General features: G+C 34.5%; 1 protein-coding gene across 1 annotated transcript in view; it reads right to left on the bottom strand.

Moving 5' to 3' along the window:
* LOC145688118 (low density lipoprotein receptor adapter protein 1-B-like) overlaps positions 1-15,583 on the bottom strand; it is a 56,938-nt gene extending 41,355 nt beyond the window's left edge. The window contains exon 1 of the mRNA XM_081761882.1: positions 15,416-15,583. Coding sequence (XP_081618008.1) covers positions 15,416-15,464 — 49 coding nt within the window. The 5' untranslated portion in view covers positions 15,465-15,583. The remainder of the gene's footprint in view (positions 1-15,415) is intronic.
* Positions 15,584-18,173: the final 2,590 nt, after the last annotated feature.

Raw genomic sequence — 18,173 nt, 5'->3', positions numbered from 1 at the left:
CAAAGTTTTAAAGTCCCTTTTGATGCACCCTGTGTATGGTATTTGTTCCCCATGAAACTCACACGATGAGGTCTCATATTGTATAAAATTTACAATCTTAGGCTACACTTCAAAAATAATGAAATGAAATGAAATGTTTTTTTTTTAGTTTTACGTCCCACGTTTATGCCGGCTAGGCTAAAGGAGACGATGATTGATGAGAAATGAATGAAATGGTGTAGTGAAGAAAGTGGGAGGAAACGGGAGAACCCCGGCACGAGCACTGAGTCAGAAGACAGACCTATAGGCTCACGTTTGTATTTTTATTTTACAAAAAGAATGTTCATTTCTTACTCAAATTACCATTCAAGACTAATTTATTTTGACTAACTAAGTGTAAGAAGTGTTTATTTCACAAGTTGGAAGATTAAATGCTGAACATACGTAGTTACTGCTTAATCTCAAGATTGTTAGCAGAAAACGACTCCTAATTACTGACGTCTTCGGTTTTTAAGCTGACTGCTACGTATTCAATAACAGCACTTTGGACTGATTTCCGTTTACATCTTTCACAATTGAATGGTACTAACAAATCATTCGGATTTTGCTACAGTGTGCATTTGATTTAAACTCAACGATGCACGAGTTGTTCACGTGTCTGTGCTAACAGTATATACAGTATAACAAGGAAACATTATTATTATTATTATTATTATTATTATTATTATTATTATTATTATTATTATTATTATTATTATTAAATATATAATATTTATTTTCTTTCTTATGGCTAGTCATTGAATATATTACGTCTAGAATACGTTTTGAGTTTTTATATTTTATATTCTTTTGCACCATCTTGGTTATGAAAGACAGAAAACATTATTAACGAGGTCTTCGAACCACGATCGAATGAATGCAATGTAGTTGCCAGGTGCACATACTATAAGGTCTATCCACACAGTTTAGGCCGTTTCGCATCACAGTATTTGTTCTTCAAGAGTTGGATTGCAAAAGAACGTCACCGGTTGCTCTTTCTTCATAAGGAAGGTATAAATCAATCCTGATCGTAATATCCAATATGAAATCTCAGCATTTAATTTAGTTTAGATGGCGAAGAAAAATGAGAAAAAAACTTCTGTTATTTTGTATTGGGATTTAAGCTGAAAATGGAATCTTTCGGTTTAACCCCCCATGATTATGTCCTTCAGTGTAAGGGAGACAGATGACTGAGACAAGTAAATGGTGATAAAGAAGTTGGTGGAATGAGAATGTGGAAGGAAAAAGGAGTATCCCGAGAAAATCCACGGACACGATGATGTCCACCACAAACTTACTTGGTCGTGGATCGAACTAGGAACCTGATGCACCAGTGGCAAGCGCTCTACAATTGAACTACCGTGGCCCCTAGAGATTTATGCCGAGATGTATGTATTGACAAAATAATAATGATACCTTAGTAATGAATAAAGTTGTTACTATGATTTTATTTTATCTAGTGTGTAAGAAAATATAGGTTAATACGGGTTTTCTCAATCTGGGGGTCGTAACCAATAGTGGAGTCGCGAAGGTAGGTGAAAAACATAAATATACTTACAATCTAGTAGCGGAAAATATATTGTTAAATATCATTTTGATATAGACGTATTCTTTATTTCCATACATTTATTGTTAAACGTAGCGAAGGATATTGCACAAAATTTTAAACAAATGAGCTGCGCGAAGAAACGTAATGGTATGTCACATTTTCTAACTTTCGAGTAAACTGGGAAAGGAGATTCAACGTTCCCATGCAATTCAATGCAATGCCACATACTAAACAAGCTTCCCCTGCCACCAGCAAGATACATTTCCAAAATTAAACTAAATACATACTATCTCAACCTATTTCACAGATGAAATTCACTTATTATGTTACCACTATGTTCGCCCGACCTGTCAAATAAAGAATCGCTTAATAATAATAATAATAATTATAATAATAACTTATGGGGTCGCTGGAAAGAGATTGTGGGGGAAAGGGATCGCGATATGGAATAGGTAAAAAAAAAACCTGGATTACTGTAACGTAGACAGCGACGTACCAAGGCTAGTTATAGAAAGGGGCAAGAACTCACCTTTGCGCCTCTCCCCTGATCAACCAAACCAAACCTCTCCCCGAATAGACCTGATAATGCCATCACACAGTAATTCTGTCTTATTCCATTTTTCTTAAAAATTGCAGTACATAATTTAAATTTTGCATTAATTATCCTACATTTGTAATTGCATCTATAACATACGTCTTTAATTAATTGGTCTCAAAACCTAAAATGGGGGCACGATGGCTTAGTGGTAGAGTACTCATTTCTGATGCAAGAGGTCTCTGGATCAATCCCAAACTTTGTAAGTTTCTAGACATCTTGTCCGTGGGCTTTCTTGGGGTTCACCCGTTTCCTCTTCCGTTCTCATTCCACGAGCTCCTTTCATACATAATATTCACTTTCATTAATCATCCGGTCTCCTTTAGCCTAGAGAGCATAATCATGGGACGCAGGCCCGTATCCAGGGGGGTCTAGGGGTGCCAGGTCCCCCCTAAATTTTGGCTGCCACCCCTCAAATTTTCACGGTAGACTGGCAAATGAACTATAATATGGTGATGAACTATAATATGGTTGCATCGGGCCCCCCTAACTTCAGCCGGGCCCCCTTACACTTTTGGGCTGGCTACAGGCCTGATGGGACGTAAAACTGAAAGATTTAATAGAGAAAATATCCTGTTCTTTTCTCATTGTTTTCCTGTTTCTTTTCTCATTCCACCAATTTTTACAGTCTTTCACTTTAGTTAATTATTTAGTTCCTTAACCTTTTAAAGAGCACAAACGTGGAACCTAAAACTAATATATATTTGTTTTCATTTGATTTCTAAAACCGAATTTTTGCTTTTTGCGAAAGAGAATTCTGTAAACAGGAATGAATTGAAGTCATGCTTTTTTGTTACAAAAACTACAAGTCCGAACTTTCAGATAGACATCTGTTTCGGAACAAAATAAGAATAAAATGAGTATTTTGTTTCATAGTGTAGTAGCAGACATTTAACCTTGAAAGCAGAAGAAAAAACAAAATTAGGAGTTACATAATTTCTGAATTTTTAATTACGGACCGTCCATAAACAGGTTACAGAGCACGCGTAGTAATTAGATAAACATAAATATCATGGGCGAAATGAGTGTAGGTCATGGTTAAAACAATGAAAAGGGTACGAAAATATTAACATACTGACCTCGATATCTCATTTGCTATCATTTATATATTTAAAAATAATAAATTGTCTACAATTGTGTTTTAAGGTCTACACTTGCATGAAACAACTTGTACATAGAAAAACACTCACTTTTGAGTCAGTGATACGTTAAAATAGTCGAAATCAAGAAAATATGCACTGGGATATATCATTTAATGCTTTTAAATGCGTAAATTCACTTTGTCATTTGAAAAATGTGAAACTATGTATGTATGACACTATGTTTTTTTTAAAAAAATGTCCCATGCAAGGGAGACGGTGGTGATGAGATGGATGTTTATGGTAGAATGAATATAGTGGGAGGAAACAGTAGAACCCCTAGAAAACACACGCACTCGGTGTTCATCCATCACAAACTATTATTCTTGTAATGCACAATATCTTTATCTATTACATAGGTTGGATTAAAAGTAGTGGTAACGTTGTTCTTATGTCAAACGTGTTTATATCAGCACTATGAGTTCCATAGCTGGTAAGGAAATGTGAAACATGAGGTATGGCAAGTGCTAACGACTATGTGTTATTAAGTCAAAAACAGCAGTGCCATAAAGCAGAGAAGGAAAGTGGAAATGCCATAACAATACGTTTCGTAAAGATGAATAACGTGCGTGAATCAAAGTTAAAATGGCACGTGGGCACAATGTACAACAATGTTTCCAGGAACTCGATGACAAAGCCAAAATGAAGGAAGCACTATGGCAAAAGAGAGACCTGTTGTGGCATGCGGCGTCCCTGAAAGACAAAGATTTTCGCACTGACGGTGTACGACACCTTCCATAGGTAGAAGATGATTACAATGAAGAAATCTAACAGGTGTTATTGTGGGCATAAATCCAGATACGAATTATAAGTGTTGTAATTACTACTTATCCAATTCATGTATATATCGTATGGCTACTTTGCAGACATATTTGATTTGCGTATATTACTTAAGTAAAATTTCCTTGTGTTTTTGTCGATCTTATCCAGATTATAGTGTCCCCGGAGTCAAAGCGTAAACTATCCCCTTGTTTTGCTTAGAAAAGAGATCATGTGACACGTGTTGGTTATTCAGATTTTCGGTCTCTGTCTTGTATGCTCGTTAATAGTACGTCTCATTTGTGTATTGTATGATCGTATGTTAATAGTACGAGGACGTTGCATTTACGAGAGCGTTTATTGATTAAGAACTTCCTGACTAATTGATCCGCGGCAGCGTACTTTATTGGCAGAATGTTGGAAGTTTGTAGGTATCATTGGCAAATATTTTGTTTCGCATCTTTACGTTACTCCAATGTCTTGAAAATACGGGAATTACTGTTCAGATGGGACACTGAGACTTGAATCCGATGTACTTGGCGAAGGAATACATTATTATACGTGATAACATCTCACCTCGTTCTTCCTTAACATACTTTCTCGAATCCAAAATAGCTAGACTACAATATCCCATCACAGCTCTCCTCAATTATGTTGTTGCAACTACTCTGAAACCCATACTATTACAGACCACATAAAATTATGGCTGCAACTTTTGGTTGGTCGACGTGGGATCCACACATTGGTTCCTATCACCTTCATTTCTAGATTCCTAAATTGGAGACTACTACCTCTTAACTCGAATCACTTCCGATTGCCTTCGGTTAAGGGCGGAAATTTTATTCATCTTCTTGGAATCGAACCGGGCCTAAGCGCACCAAAGACACGCACAGTCTATTCGGTACATGGGCATACAACATGTAACAATAAACAACTAAATAAAATTACTTCAATTTATGTGTGATGCTTTTTTTCTTTTAAAACTGTTGTAGTAGCATTGTATCCTTACAGGAAGGTAGATATTTCATACGTGTATTATATACTTTTTCCCTTTCGCAATGACACATGATGATCAAAGTGGAGCATGTTCTAATACACTGGGTGGAAGTGTCCCTAACCGGAACAATCTAATGAAAAAGGGCTTCAACTGAAAGACTCAGCCATTGCAATAATTAAACTACAAAGTGACTCAGCGTTAGTTCAGGTACTATATCTTTTATTGATCTAGATTCCAGGAGATTTGCTTTGAGCATTCAATAATACCAATATACTTATGTTTTTAAAATTGTGTTAGGTAAAATATCCTTAATTTACACATTGTCATTAATAAACTATAATTCATATTGATTTTTTAACTATCAAGAATGTTTTATAATCTACATCTACATAAGTTATTAAAACTTGCATAATCTTTGCTTAATTAAATTGTGTAATCTATGCTGATTGTCAACTTCGAATATAGCGTATGTCAGTGGATCCCAACCGGCGTGTCGTGGAGTCCCTTAGGGTGTATCGTGAAAGTTCTAGAATTTAAAATTGATTCAGCATTTAGTAATGAGTTAAAATCAATTTCATAATTACTTTTGATACACACCTTACCAATCAACGCTTCTAGTGGGAGCAACAATGGTCAATACTACAAACAGTTACTACTAATATAGAAACTTACAGGCTTACACTATTGTAATTTATATTATTATTGATTAAAAAAAATAAATAAATCAAATGTGTCGCGACGTCGTAGGAGTTCAGGAAAGTGTATCTACGCTCAAAAAAGGTTCGGAACCACTGGCGTGTAATACCCAATTCACTTGAAATGTATTTTTCTGGCGTTTCTAAAAAATTCGATCTAAAGGGACCATAAGGGCATTACACGAGAACCAGTTGTGGTCAGCTGACCACAATTTGAGGGATGCTGTCCTACATTATTTTCATAAACATTTCACAACAAGAAACTCTCTCAGGAACAGGATTTTCTCTTTCACTAGTTTTGAAAAACTTCTTGTTTCTCAAACAATTGCCACCAAATTCTGTTCTCATCAGCTTTCAATAAACATTCGTATAACTCGAAAATATTAATACCAAGCAAGATGGGAGCGTATAATAGTCGATGTACTGAGTTTGAAAGTTTAATCAACTTAGTAATACCAAGAACAATTATAATTCTCAGACGCCATTAATTTGTGTTTCTTCTGACAGATTAAAATATATTTGTTCAAAGAATCACACTTTGCTTAAAACTTAGTTCTTGGAACTTTTAATGTGGAGAGAACAGCATGTCCCATTTGTTAAGAAAGAAAGAAAATATTAGAAGTGTCCTCAGGCAGTTTATGCATGAGTGGTTCTTAATATTCCTTCATATCTGTATAATTATTCTACTAAAGAGGAAAAACTGGCTCCTCATATCTTGTTTATATGATATATCTGTTTTTTGAAAGATTAATGAAATATCTTATATATTGTACTGCATGATAAACAGACTAAAAGAAAAAATATTATTGTCCAAATCTATCTACCAAAAATAGCAGCGTGTTTTGCTTTTGTTCCAGTCATGAGAGAGAGTTCCTGCAAGTGCAAGTGCAGCACTAACACTTTTCCATAGTTATCCTTATAATTAACTCTTTTAAAATCATAGCACACCACATGGTCTCAGAGTGGTGCTATTCAAGGTGCTATTTACATGTACTTTATTATGTAAGTGCGAATTATACAAATCCCTTTACCCCTATATTTACGGGGTATCATCAGTGGTCCTGATTTCTGTATAACTTTAGGAGGGGAGTGAACTGTTACGGCAAGTTACATCATGGTTAGATATTATTTTCAAGAAATTAATGAGAATGTTAATACAAATATGAGGCCCAAGCTTACTTTAGCGGTTATCGGGACCCACGGCCTCCACATGGTTATCACATACATATGGACATATACTATCCCTCTCTTTCCCTTTCCTCCTCTTCCTTGTCTAAAAAAAACTCATATTTGTTTTAATCTTGTTTCGAAAACCTTCTATTGTACACCTACTTACTAACCGAACGTTAAAGAAACTTGGCAAATACACAGCTTAGACCATAAAGAATTTCTGACCCTGGGAACCAGACAGAGGGTCCCAAAATTAGAAAAAAAGTACCCTTTCCCTAAAATTTGATGAAAGTTTCCGAAATATGTAGGTCGTATCACATATGTATGGTACCATTTTGAAGGATATTTTATTCCGGAGAAAATGGTGTATGACCTGTAAAGCAAAGAAAATCAGAGAGCGAATAGAATCTTCCTAAGTTGCGGTAGTTCAGTGGTAGAGCGCGTGAGATATGTGGTTAGATCCCAGCTCCGCCAAGTGGGCTTTGTGGTGGACAAACACCGTGTACGTGAGTTTTCTCAGGGTTCTTAATTTTTTCAACTTTCTTTATTCCACCACTTCATTCATTCTCCTTATCACTGTATCCTTTAGCCTACATGGCAAAACCATTGGATATAAAATTAAAATATTGCATTTTTTTCTTGGAAAAAGAATATTTTTCACACCTACCTACCGCACTGACTAAAATATAACCAGGGACAGGTAATATTTTTTCAGGTATCTGTTGTGCAGATATCAGCATTTGGGGCCTCGTATGGCGTCCAAAACAAAAGAAAAAAACATTTTTAAAAATAAATTTTCCAGATCTTTTGCAAATTTCTTTATATTTCTCGAATTTCATATCCGTGAGTCATCTGTATGGTATCATTTGAAAGCCTGAGGTACCATGAATCTTAGGATGTGGACAGGAGTTCCCTCAAATATATTTTTTTATCGTTTTTTTCGCACTAGGATCTATGATTCAAACATATACTTTTCCTTTTCCATACCTGTTACCCGTATTTTAAAATTTCGAGAAACGTCTCGAAGTTAGGGAATGTGTTATTTTTTGGGAATCCTTGCTTGGAGGTACTTGGGTTCGCTAGAGACGCCCAAGTAGGTTACCGAATTATCATTTCTTTAAAAATTCAGGAAGTTGCTGCTCGAATTTCTCCAAAATTTTGTGTCCAGGAAGCAAATGTGTAGTATCGTTCAAATCTGATTCATTTCTAAGGTAATGATGAACCTAAAGTAGGCCTAATGGGTGAGAGCTGCAGCTTCGTAAGTGAAAAGAAAAAACATTGACTCAAAAGCAAATTAATTATCGGATTGTAAGTGGATACGGTTGAAACTACAAACAGACTAATTTTAAATCCGATGCCCCGTTAAATTGAAAAAAAAAAATCAAGAAATTTGGTACAATGAACCCATCATATAAGATAGGGGAGGATCCAGGACGGACTTCTGCGCGTGGGAGGTTGTAATACTGCTACTTAGAGCTACTTTTAAGAGCTCCAAACTCTGGGATGGGTTTTATTTATATATAAAATAAGGAAATTTCCTCTTCTGGGGGAAGGGGCGATCGTCCCGATTGCTCTCCTGGATCCGCCCCTGTAAGATATTAGAATGCATTCAAAATATTCTTCAAAATTGAAAATATGTTGCAAGTTCGCATTCTTTTTGTTAAAGTGTACTCTTAAGTGTTCTTTTTGATTATTTAATGTGTACTTCAATTAAGACATATTTCAATATTTATTTCTTGGTTTGGTCCAGATTAACCATGCCACTGGAAATTTTTAAAAGTATTTTTTTTTTTTTTTTAATATATAACTCATATCGGCGATTCAAAGCTTTGATGATTTGTTTGTGATCTATAGTAATTTTGTCTGGTCTTTGGGAGATTCAGCTGCTTGACCTATCCCTTCTCTACGCACTGGTTTCGACCAATTAAACAGGGCCAAGCGTGTTCAACTTTCAGAAAATGAAAATGAAAATAAATAAAAAAAAAAAAAACACAATGATTTAACGTCTCTCGATTATTTTTTTTAGGTTAAAGAAGATAGACGATTGTAAAACAATTGGTAGAGAAGAATATAGAAGGAAACGGTTGGATCCTCTAAGAATCCGCGGACACGATTGTCCATTACAAAATTACATTATTTAGAACAGAAAAGAGTTAAATGAAATATTTCAGTTTTACGTCTCACGATTTTGTCGGTTAGGCTAAAGGAGACGGTGATGACGACAAATGAATGAAATGGTGGAATGAATAAAGTGGATGGAAACGGGAGAACCCCGAGGAACGGCACGAACACTGTGTTTGTCCACCACAAAGCTCACTTGGTGCAAGCTTGGTTCGAACCAAGGACCCCACACACCAAAGGTGAATGCTCTACCACTGAACTACCATGCTCCCTTCTCTAGGATAGAACCACAGACCTCTTGCACCAGAGGTAAGCGTTCTACGGCTGAACAGCTTCGTCTCCTCATACAACTTTCAAGATCTAGGGAAAGAAAATCTAAGTGGTAAAGATTTATCCTCAATGTAGCTACTGAAACAAATACTAGAAAATAGCCCTACCGTTTCCCTTAAGAGAGAGGATCATACTAGATAATATTGTGCCTAAATTTCTGTATCAACGATAATAAAACAGCACGCACATTACGAGATGTTGTGCGTGATACTTTCATGGAATTGCGTGAGTACATATGTAAAATGTCGAGTAATTGGTAGTTAATGTACACACTCAACTTCACACATGCAGACACAAACGCACATCTGACATAAAAGAGGTCTATTAAAAGAAAAAAAAATGTCCCGCGCATGTTTTTGTACGTCATCTTGACCCCATTACGAATACAGAGTTTGTTGCATTTCAATTTCCTTGTTTTAAGGCTGCGCGTGAGATGTACTAATTGCATATATTGCAAATGGGATACTGAAAGTCTTAAGTACTATTTTCCAGTTTGTAGGAAGATAGCAACAACAAACACAGGAAGTGAAACTTCTTTCTTTTATGTTGAAGGTTATAGAGATTCGTTGTTCTATACTGAGAGGAATTTTTATGAAAATTCAGAGAAGGAAAACTTCAGTCATTTTCTTCTTTCATTTGATTTTTTAAAAATAAATCAACCAATCACCAGGACAGTATATATTGTATGTGACCTGAAGAACTCATCCGTTATAGACCAAACATTTCAAGGAGGTAGACCGACCTTGAAGTACTTAGTACATATGTAAAACGCTTTCTTGTGCAAACTTTTCATTCTGCATTATTGTCCCTCAAAGCTGGGGCATAAAATTAGTCAAATTTTCATTTTAAAGTTGTGAAAACATGAAAAACTTGAATTTTGCCAATGTATACTATCAAACACTTCAACTTAATTTTTAAACACTCTACCATCATAAATTAGAGGTGGCCACATTTTCTTTTTTCGAAAAATACCTTTTCGAAAATGAAAAAGAAAAACGAAAAACGAAAACGAAAAACGGAAAATTTTTCGAAAAAACGAAAAATAAAAAAATGAAATTTCCGAAAAAAAAAACAAAAAAAAAAAAAGATTTTTCGAAAACGGCCATCCCAGTCATAAATAATTATTGTGCTTTGTTCATATTTATAAATATGACTCATACTGAAGGCGTAAGCTTTCTAAGTATTGAATATCTGTCACATACGTAGTGTTGCACACAAGGCGAAAAAATCTCTTGTCTCGACTCGAAAACGAGACAAGAAGTATATTTTCAAATTTGAGACATAACATGACATCACAATTCTCGTCTCATTTTAGAGAGGATAATTTTTTGAATCTCGCAGGCAACACTAGTTCACATCCATGTCTTACACTGTATATCTCAAGCACTGTTTCAGTGTTACGCGATCCATAATGTAACAACTATAAATTAATAAGGTGGTTGTACGAACATAATGTGGAGCATTTGGCAATGTTTAAAGATACGTAAATCATTACAGAATAGCATAGGCCTATTTTAATAATAAATATGGTTTAAATATTGTTATATCATATTCTTTGTGGACCTTTAGCGACGCGGAGGGATTCTCATAACTACTAAATGAAATTTTAAAAAACAGGGCATAAATTTTGTTTATAACTGTACAAATTAAGACGAGGAAACTCCCAATACGAGACGGCGAAAGCTTTCCGAGAATTGAGGCAAGATTATATATACACACACCTTGGTGACTGAATGAAATGGATACACGTCTTTGAGACTCGTAGCCTCAGAACTGGATCCCAGGAAGACTTCAATTTCCATTAGAATCCAAGGTATAACTTTAAGTGTAAGAGATTTATCCTATAGCATCGTAATTGGTCGGTGTGCTCTATAATAAGTCTAACTCATGCTGGCACTAGAATATCTGAAATAATTTCAAGGATTATGAGGAAAATGTTTAAGATACTGTCCTTCATAATCTCGGTTTTAAATAAGGATGAAACACTCTATTAGCTAATTCAATACATATAGATACAGTGGCGTGGCGTACGCAGAATTTCGTCTAAGGGAGAATCAATCACTCAATTTAATTTCCTTTGAGAACAACCGCGATTTTTGTATATCTTAATATAATAAATGATTATTTTTCTAATTTTTGCTCAACCGGGGTTTAAACTCCGTAACTCTCCACGCATACGCCATTGTATAGATAAACAACCTAACAGTAAGTCTATTTTGATTCAAGACCAATTTCCAGTCTTTCAATATAAATCAACGCTTTGAAAAAAATTATTTAAACTATATCTGTATGAAATATATATTTAAAATTATGATAATTAGGTTTTGAGAAGTCTGTAGAATGGCTATGTTCGTCCATCCGTCTGTTCGTCTGTTGTCTGTCGACCGATGTCAGAGGAAAAACGGGACCAGTTAGTGAAAAATGGTTTCTGGATATGGATTCAGTGTCATCTCCTTTCTCTATTAAAATCGGAAGTTACAGAAATCATCCATTTTTGACGTCAATATCGATCACCATAGAACAAAAATGGCAATAGATAACAAGAAGCTGTTTTTCGAAATGAATTGAGTATTGCAAGAATAACCCTTATGACTGCTCTTATCTCGGGATCTCTGGAGGTAGAGACATGAAATTTGGTATATAGACTTCTCGTTTAAAATAATTAGAGACGCGTTTTACCGTTTTTTTCTATTTTTTTGACATTTTCCTAGAAGGAAGGAAAAAAAGACGGGAAGAGAAAGGGTAGGCTTACAATTGTTATAATTAGATGGCATATCTCGAAATTCGTTACGGTTAGAAAAACGAAATAGTGTTTATTTTTTTATTTGAAATAATTAAGAACGAGTTTAAGCATATTTCGTTATTTCCCCTACAAGAGAGGAAAAAGGATGGGTAGAAAAAAAAGGTGTTGCAATTGTTAAAATAAAAAGGCTATACCTGTAAATCTGTTAAGGTTGAGATATGAAAGAGTATTTTAGTGTACTTTTTTTTTTTCAAAAAAAATTTCCCTTAGAGGGGAAGAAAATGGCGAAAAAAGGGTAGAGGTTACAATTGTTAAAATAACATGACCATATTTCGAAATCCCTTAAGAGGACAAACATGTCAATTAAAGACGTTTTTCAGTATTTTTTGGATGTTTCCCTTAGAACGGAAGAAAAAGGATGGGGGTTGCAGTTGTTATAATAAGACCGCCATATATTGAAATCCTTTAAGATTAGAGATACGTTAGGGAAATAAGAAGTGCGAGGCCGTAGACCGAGCAAATGCAGGTATTTGGGACGGAGTCTCCAGCTAGCCTTCTTCTTCAGCTAATCTTTCTACTAAAACTAGAAGCTGTAGAAATCTACTTCAACATGCGATTTCTATTTTGATCCCCTTACAGCAAAAACAGTAATAAATATACATAAATTGTGTTTTCATATGGATGCAGCGTCTCAAGAACAATTTCCACCAACACTATTGCAACCGGAAGAGATAGATCCACCATTTCCGTTTTCAATATTGAATTCCCGTTGTTTGGAAGTCTACTGTAGTTTTGCAACGTAACTAACTAGTTTCATTGGGGTATAATAAACAGATATCAACTTCACTGTTTATTATTTAGCTCTTTGTTAATTTCTTCTGATTTTACATTTCTATCCTTTTGCCTTATAAGTCCTCACCAGGAATCGAGTCTGATCTCACAAACTCAATAATCCATTTCTGTTTCACTGTTCGGAGACATTCGGACCGATCATTATAGTAAGTGTCCAGATATTACGAATTACTTAGTTATACTCATTTGATAGTTTGTTTAGTTCTCTAATGTGAAAATTATGTACTTCTTCGCTCATAACATGACTACTACTATGAAATTCAAATCCTCTCGTGTAATACTGTATATTTACACCTTATTTAATTATTTGAACGAGAAATGTGAAATCCTCTTAATTCATCGGGTTTATTAATAATAATTTGAATTTAATGGGATTCCGTTACTTTAATTTAACTTCCCTGGTTTAAGGCCTTTAGGCTAAAGGTGGGATGTATAATTAATTAAGAAAGAATTGGTAGAATGACAATGTGGGAGGATACGGGAGAACCCCGAGATAATCCACGGACACGATATTGTAAACCACAAGCTCACATAAGCTAGGATCGAACCAGGCACCTCATTGCATCAGCTTATCAGTTCCAATTGCCACTATTTCTGGTTTCTAAGGTGGAGTTTCATATTTCTTAAGTCAAGTAGGTTTTTAATTGGTTAACACTGAAATTCTATCTTCATCAAGAATCTAACACAGAACCATGCACTCAGAAGATGTGCGTCCTAATCATCTGGAAATACGAAAGCACTATATACCTTCACATACTTTCTTATTAAAATAATAAAGAAACGAAACAACAGTGTTAGAATAAATGTAAATTACTTCTAGCTTTGAGTATTTTTTTTTAAAGTGTTAATACGAAATTGGATTACGTTAATACGAAATTGGACATTACTTTGTTAATACGTACTGTAGAAATTGGACTCTTTTTTTAAAAAAAAAAAGAAAAAAACGAGCTCTATGGACAAATAAGTCTGAAGCTAATGTGGAAATAAAGGAATTTACAAATTACCAGAGAAAATTAGTGTACAAGTAATCCATTTAGACACGTTTTGATTTTAACCATTCCTGATCGGTCCAGCCTGTTCAACTACATCTTACCTTTCTTTGTGAATATAAACGAGAAACTGATTTTAAATGTTAGAATCATGGAATAACCTCACAATGGAAATGCTAAAATTTTGCAATATTTGAATTTGAAACAATTGCCTTTTAAAGACCACGTTTGACTTATAATAGGAAAGGAAAAAAAAGTCTTTTTACTGAAAGGCAAGTGAAAGCGTGTCCAACAGTCTGCTGCTACTTTCAAGAAATGATGCAATATATTTTAAATTGATACCTTTATGTGGACAGTAAATCATACTACCTAATTTCAACATATAAGAAATCGCATTTTTACTACTACGGCAAAAGATACAGTATTATATAATATTGGAAACTTAAGGAGGAAGAGGGTACTGCATATGAGAATTATAGATGGACTCTAAGCTTGAAGCATTACGTTTAATACTTAGTAGTAATTTAACTTCCAAGATAAATTTAGATTCCCATCATTCGTAATCGTTAAACTGTTGTAAATGTTTTATAATCATTTATTAATAGAAAATAATTACATCGAGCAAAAAGCTTGCTTTTAAAGTAATGTACATCAATTTTCTTGAAGAAAAATAGAACAAAATGTTGAGGAGAATGGTATAGTATATTCCTATTCATCTCGTAATAATGGAAACTCAATTATAATAAGTCTGATTGTGTGAGTCTCTAAAGTTGAGTTAAATTACCTTTCTGATTCATGAGTATTGATCTATGAGGGTGTAACCCCCATTAAGAGACATGTATGCAATCTGATCCCCATTATATTCAATGAATATTCATGTACAGTACGATGGACAATGATATTCCATAAAATGTCACTACTTGATTCGAGGATTTGATTTCAATTTATTAAGATCATGAATTCGAGTGAAATATTAATATTTCAGGAATATCAGTTGACGACTAATTATGTATTTTTTTTTAAAAAAAATATCAATAACTTAAAAACATAGAAAGGAAAATTTCTTACACAATAAGGTTATTGACAAAGTGTGAATATGTTATCGTATAAACGTTCGATCAACAGAGTATCTTTAGTTTTAAGATACATGTTGTGTCGGACATCCAGAATAAATGTTACGTTCGAAAATGCACGGATTAAAAACGCTTTATAAAACAAATTAATGAGTGATTGCTCCAGATGAAGAGATGAAATCAAGAAGTTCTCATAAGTATCTAAAAATGTAACATGAAAATCATTTTTATGTTAACACAATCAGAGAAACACTGTGAATTTTAGTACTGTCATCAAGTAATATTAACAATAAAAAAAATATTAAAATGACAATCCGCTGACAGATATGGTAATTAGTGAGTAAAGTAAATGCAAGCAATAAAGTGTGTTATTTGTTCTACTTACTTTTATGTTTGGAGTTTCCCCTCCAGATAGACTTGAGGAAGGAGGACATGACGGGTGTTGCTTCCTCCACGGATCGAGATCTGAAACTGTCTGCTGCTGTGGCTCTGTTGCTTGGCTTTTGCAGGGGCCCAGCAGCTCCACGCTTTCATCCTCCTCATCCCAGTACGCTTCGCATCGCGCCTAGGCCGCCGCCTCTTCTGTCACTCGTGACAAACACAAAATCACCGGAACCAAAGGATTAGGTTCTGACGTGATCATGTTATTGTGACAAGAGTCTGCCAAATAAAAGCGATTGTTTTGACGTACTTCGTTTTACAAATTGGTGTGTTAAAAATGACAAGCTAGTGCACTCAAAGATCAAAATACACAATGCGTTGAATAATTAACACATGATTTATGAATAATTATCTTCATTAACGGTGAGGCTTTATGATGAGAACGGAAGATTTGAGTTGCATTCAAATGTTGTTGGATTTGCCAGCGAAAACCCATTTTGTATATTTCACATAAATTAAATAAATCATAGTTAAGTTATGATTTATAAGAAACAATGTATTATGTTTCTTTATATTTTCCTCCGGATCAGGATAATTTTGCGTCCCACAAGAAATCTTCGGAACAAAGGGATATGTTCTCCCGAAGCCCGAATGTCCCGATGAAATGGTGAAATGTTCTTGGGATGTTACTTGAATAGACCCGTGGTGACTTCTTTGTACCAAAACAGAAACTCAGATGTTGTGCTGCTCCTCCATTGCTACTATTTTTTTCTCAGCAGCATATTAACTAAATGCATTTCAATGAATAAAAGATTGAAATAAATCACTCAAATATCACTATATAGCTGAACATTAGTAGAACATTTCCTTCTGGTGCTATTCCAGACGATGAGAGTTTGTGGTAGACAACGCCGTGTTCGTAGGTTTTCTCGGATTTCTCCCTATTCTCACACTTCTCATATGATACCACCAGTTCATAAGTATCCACTTTCATTAATCAGAATAAAGGGCATAATTATGAGTTGTAAAACTGAAAGATTTCATCTTTTCAAATATACTCTATATACACACATAGTATTTTTTTAAGTACCACATCGCAGTTTGTCACACACACACACACAAATCACAGAAATGAAATGTAATCAAGAAATTCTATAGCAAAATGAGGTGAATCTGTGATGAGGTGAATCTGTGATTATAACCTAACTATTATTGCGTAAAAAAGGTTCAGAATTGTCTTTCCTTCATATCAGAATCGCTCTCTTTTGACCTTATATATAGCTCCAAAAATTTATAGAGAACCCGAAATTGTCTTTTTAGATGCCTGTTAGGTTTTCAAGAGCATAAATCAATCTACTGTGGACTACACAACATATTACTGAAGACTGGCCGCAGAGGATAATATGTTTACTTAATATTTTACTGTGTCTGGAAGAAAAGTGTCTCAAAGGGCTAGAATTAACAGTATTTCAAGATTCAACAACCTAACTTTCTTTTCGAAAGCTAAATTTTTCGGTAAAAGAAGGATTTTTTTCACTATCTCTTTTTATGCTCTTCTTTACTTTCATAACTGAAGTTAAAAAGTGTACACAATTGTACCTTCTCCCATAACTACATTTGCTGAATTAGAACTGTGGAGTAAAAAGTCCTTATGCAAAACTGAAAGACCTCGAGCACTATTGACGGACGCATGGTGCAGTTCAATCAAACATTCCTATTTATGGAAATGTTGCAATGACTGGCTACATTCCTATGTTGGTTGTTTTAATTGAATTAAACTTCATTACTAAAGTCTGAGAAGTTGTCTTGTCTTGTCTTCATCACCATTATCGGCGTTTTTTTTTTAAAAAAGAAGCATCAAATTTAAAGTCAAGTATGCTAAAAATGTGTGTAAATTGAATTACTTGCACAAGAATTGATTTTTTTAAAAATAATTATTAATTGTAAATAATTTTACAAATGGTGGATGACACCATTTATATTTTTTGGTCGACTTTCAAGTCGTATTACCTGTTATATATAGTAGGAAATAAATAGAAAAATAAAAATTGTTAACTGTGTAAGTTTAGGAATAGAAGAAATAATTTGTCATAGTTAGGTAAAGAAAATATGTATAGTCACAATCAGGTGTAGAAAGAGTCAAAATCGTGGTGGAGTTCCAACGGGAAGAAGAGGGCCAGTTACCCAGATAGTCAGGGTGATAGATTTGAAAAAAAAAAAAAAAAATGGAAAAATAGAGGAGATGTAAACGTGTAAGGTAATTGTAAATGAATGTAGATGATTTCAGGAGTCTTTGTAAATGTGTATGAAAAGTGTACGATGAGAATATTTCATTCACTTTTTCCACTTCCTCTTCGGCAGTTCACTCTAGGAGGTGTTGACACTATCACATTCACCGCGGAACTCCTCTGAGAAGTTACCTGCAGATTAAGATTGGCAAATATCTACTTACTAGCCTGAGTGTTCATCGAGAAATTCCTGTAAATTCTGAAGAAATTGTTTCACAGTTCGCCAAAAGTATATGTTCTGTTTCATTCGTTTTGTAAGGAAACAGCTATATTGGCAGGTCATACAACTTTCGCTTTATTTGAAAATGCAGAGAAAAAAATCTCTGTAATAAGGTTTAAACGTTGTCTTTTTAAACTATAAACTACAAAGTATCACAAACTTCACAAACTGTACATATCCAGCAATACATTATTAGTTTAGGGATGATGAAAATAAGGAGGGCATATTCTGTTGAACATTTACAGTTACGGTAG

Source organism: Thermobia domestica, chromosome 1 (assembly GCF_964235325.1).
Source record: "Thermobia domestica chromosome 1, izTheDome1.hap1.1, whole genome shotgun sequence".
NCBI classification, from domain to species: Eukaryota; Metazoa; Arthropoda; class Insecta; order Zygentoma; family Lepismatidae; genus Thermobia; species Thermobia domestica.
This window is presented reverse-complemented; position numbering and strand designations above follow the sequence as displayed.